Source organism: Oratosquilla oratoria, chromosome 31 (genome assembly GCF_046742065.1).
Source record: "Oratosquilla oratoria isolate Oo_2021 chromosome 31, ASM4674206v1, whole genome shotgun sequence".
Lineage (NCBI taxonomy): Eukaryota > Metazoa > Arthropoda > Malacostraca > Stomatopoda > Squillidae > Oratosquilla > Oratosquilla oratoria.
Genome location: NC_134807.1, coordinates 34,775,163 through 34,779,481, shown reverse-complemented (window position 1 = coordinate 34,779,481; position 4,319 = coordinate 34,775,163). Strand labels below are relative to the sequence as shown.

Below are 4,319 nucleotides of genomic sequence, written 5' to 3'. Positions count from 1 at the left end.
TCTCGAACAAGCCAATAGCTTCAGACCTTCTCAGCCAGATCAACAAATGGTCTTAAAATGAATGTGGGAATAGGCCAAAAGCACTATAATTAAAAAGATACAGCAACAATAAAAATAATGTAAAGAGGGTCCAGAGGCTGGTGGAGACTTCAAGATCTTGTAGTAACCAACATCTTTGAACCTTATCAGCCCGAGGAATAACAGTGTAGTCACATATTGTTGATTGCCGTGGCAGACTTCTCTTGAACTAGCAAAGCACCAGTTCACACAAAAGATGCGTTGATGGTGTCTTGGGCATACCATTTATTATGAAAGGTTACACTGAGTATAATTTTTATCTAATTGGAGCAAAATTGCTGGTCAATTTATTAGATAAATTAATTCAAACGATTAATTGTTTTACATAGAAAATAAGTTGTGACCACTTGCAGTTTTCATCTAATCATTGATAAAACTAATAATCAAATAAATACATAAGCTTACTAATACGAACATAAATTGAATCCCCCCACCCCTAATAGCTATCTCTAAATCTAGTTCATCCTCACACTCGATTAACTATATTCTTGTTAACCATCTCAAATGACAGTGAAGTTCTCAGCAAGCTCATCGCCTCTTCATAAGCGTTACTTTTCTTTGCTTTCTGTTCATGAAATATGTGTGCACTCAAGTCGAGAGATTTGAACGACAGATTTGTTTAGGTTCTCGCTCCCACATGTTTACAAGATAACATAATAAGCAAGAAAACCCTATAGCTCAAGAAAATAGTAAAGTCTCCCCTTTGCATTATAATAAATTCAATAGGCTAGTAATTAAGTATCACACTGATATCCAAAGTTACTCGAATTACCTGTTGAACTTCTCGGATGTACATATATCAAATACTTCAACATATTAGTCAACTTTTATAATACAATTACTAGTTGATATTTAATAATATTACACTATGAGCTTGTTTCTTTCTGATGAACTCTACGCGATTTTGTGGTCATCACAGTGAATAAAATGCCTTGGGGACAATAAAATACTAATTCTATTTAACCTGATAATTTACCATTGTAATACATCATAACAAATTTTCCGGATGTCGCTGGATGATTTTATTGCAACTAATTGCAAGGATAATTGCAACGTTGTTTTAAGATCCTCGTTTACTTACTGTATTCGATGACCACAAGTCTCTGTAGAAAGAAAGCAATTTTGATAGCATAGGCAAGTGGCCCAGGATGCATATTGTAGATCAGCGTTTCTCAACCAGGGTTCCCCCGGAACCCTATTGTTCCGCAAAAGGTCCCTAATGGTTCTGCGAGAACAAGTGAGATAAGCTAATGCACTTTTGATTTTTTATCTAATTTCATATACGTAATATAAAAACATGCACGACATATTCTTGGTTATTGTAATAATGTAATATAGACATCATCCTATCTAACCTATTATCACGATGAAAATCAAATGAGGAAGACATGGTATATGTGTGTATTTTTTGCGCAGGGGTTCCTTGAGACATGCAATTTATTTTAAAAGTAATGCAAGGGTAAAAAGATTAAGAAACGCTGCTGTAAATTGTAGTCCTGAATCAACGACGGCTCTGCAGCTATGAGAAACCTGAGTTGAATCACTGGTGAAGGGTTGTTTTACGTTCAGCATAAGAGATGGCGCTGGTATAAAACGTGCCTGCACTTTCACGTGTTCCATAGAGTAGTAGTGCTTGCCCCCCTAACATCCATTGCACTTAACCTCCGCGTCGCACGACTTTCAATGGGTATGCCAGTAGCTCTGGTTTTGTAAGCAACAGACATGGTTTTAAATGTTGACAGCAACCGTTTGTTTTGTCCTTGTCACAACACACGTCATACTCACAACAAGGCCCTATTTAAGAAAGAAATTAGAAACGGCGACTTTCATTCGTTAACCATGACATCAAGTTTACAAGACACTATGTCTACTGTATGTAAGAGTAGTTTTCAATCCATGATTTACATACGAAATAAGTACCACAATAGGGTAAATTAGGTGTTAGGCTTCCACTAAATATTTTCACTTAAAAATCTCTTCAAAAATGGTGTCAGTCCATGCAAACACACCCCTATTACTAAAAAATATGGGGGCTCAAAATCTCTCAAGTCCATGATTTCGAAAAAAAATGTATATATTTTGATGTAAATCATAAAGAACATGAAGAATATAAAAATCTTCTATGCAATATTTCAGTGACTTGTCTTCTTAAGTAATCTTGATTATTCTAAGTGGTATATATATATTAGTAGATTAAAAACTCTCAATAATTCTCCAAGTAGGCATATCTTTAACTTATCATCTAGGAAATTTAACAAGAAAAGTAGTCTAACTGAATTAATTTTCTACACAAGTATCTTCTAATTATTACTACATCAATGTAGTTATGGCTTATCTTACTGATGCTAGTCATATATAATGGTATTTGGAACTATGAATCATAACTAAAACAATTCATGATTATCAAATGTGTTGGTTGATATTCATTTTGCCGTGGTCAGAGGAGTCATTCTCTCTACTGATAAAGATTATTTTATCTTTCATAATTATCTTCCTCCGAATGATTCACTGAACGAAGGGGGTAAAATAAGATAACAATAGAAGTTAATTTTTCCTTTTATTTAAGACACCTATTATTCGGATGAATGAGGAAAACCAGTGTACGTTTAGCAGAATTCAAATCCATTTATTTTTCATATGTCAGAGACAGCAGCAAAGTCGTAAATTCTTAAAATCATCCTAACTTATTTCTGTTTTCCTTTTTCATTAAGAATTTAGAGGATGGAATTATTACTTTTTATATTCCTTCAAACGTTATATGTAGTCTCTTCTTTATATTCTAGTAAATACTAAGTTGAAAAAGTATGGACGAGTTCTGTCAATGAGGATCTGTTTTGGTGGTTCAACAGATCACGTTTTCTGATGAGGTCTTCAGTTTAGGGTTGGAAGAGGTAATTGACAGAAAAGAAGAGCATCCTCACTTAAGCTCCGTCTCAGAAAGTAATGGACACTAGAGACGTTTCGGCAGTGCCTGGTGGGAGGAGCTGGTTCATATGAAGGAAAGCTTGAGGCTGTAGAAGGAACTGATGGGTTACCTCGAGAAGTAACATAAACAAGAAAAGTGGAAGGAGATATTTTGCCCAAAAGTGCTGATTTTCGATGGAAATTTCCTTTAGGTTAGTGAATCTTAAACTGCGGTACAGACCTCAAGAGATACAAGTACTTTTTCAGGGAACACGCCGTCTGTTTTACTTTTGGAAACAATCGATGTACAGTAAAGACATATTTTCTCTTTTGACTATTTAAACGCTTCTGAAGATCGTCAATCAGAAACACTTTTCTTTTCGATACAATAAAAACTCAGTACATGTGGTATGAATCCTGACATTTGGGGAAATGTATGATCGAATACCTAAGACTTTTATATATAACCAGAAATGTATGATCGAATTCCTAAGACTTTTAGATATAACCAGAAAAAAAGGAGAGAGAACCTCTGCTTTGAGCAAATAGAACCTCACCTAAGTAGCTAGTATAGAATCTGTCCATTATACACAATAGCGAAAGAACTAAATGTAGGATCGCGTTGGTATATGATCAATACAAATAGATAGACTTTGAATTCTAATTACTTCAGCCTCGTCATTCAAACGAATATCTGTATCCTACCACAAAGCGGAGAGAGCTGAGGAATTTGCAATAGAAGAAGCATGATTCCAAGACCTTCTTACAAGATATCTGATTCTTATTCAGCAACTTTAGCTTTACTCATTGCGAAGAACGAATCACGTCTTGAGAATGCTTGGAAACCAACTCACCACAAAGAGTTAGTGAAACGAATGTAAAAAGTAGCAAGCATTCACCAAGTAGAATTCAAGGAATATGAAACCAAAAATAGCAGTAATAACTAAAATAATAAGAATAAACAATTTCTCACAGAAGAAGAAGTAAAAGATGATGAAGACGGATGAGAAAAGTAGATAACAAAGACAGAAGTGGATAAAGAAAGGGAAGAGAAGGAGGAAAAGAAAGAGTGCAAAAAAGTGGTTACGATAGAAAAATAACAAAGACGAAGAGGAAGATAAAGAGAAAAACATATATCAAATAAAAAGATAAACATGAATGAAGATAAACAGAGACAGAGATGTGTCCAAATCATTGGTTGGATCAAGTAGGAAGAAGACTAAATTTTCCCTCTTGATCATCAGCGTGTCACGTGATCTCTATCGTCCGTAGGAACCTGCGAAAGTAAACGACAGATAGAGTTTAAAAGGCTATAACGTAAAGTTATTGCTGACAAA

The 4,319-nt window shown here is 34.8% G+C and overlaps 1 protein-coding gene across 1 annotated transcript in view; it reads right to left on the bottom strand.

Moving 5' to 3' along the window:
* Positions 1 to 2,683: 2,683 nt before the first annotated feature.
* LOC143041719 (uncharacterized) overlaps positions 2,684 to 4,319 on the bottom strand; it is a 5,979-nt gene continuing 4,343 nt past the window's right edge. Inside the window, exon 3 of the mRNA XM_076213732.1 lies at positions 2,684 to 4,258. Coding sequence (XP_076069847.1) covers positions 4,242 to 4,258 — 17 coding nt within the window. The 3' untranslated portion in view covers positions 2,684 to 4,241. The remainder of the gene's footprint in view (positions 4,259 to 4,319) is intronic.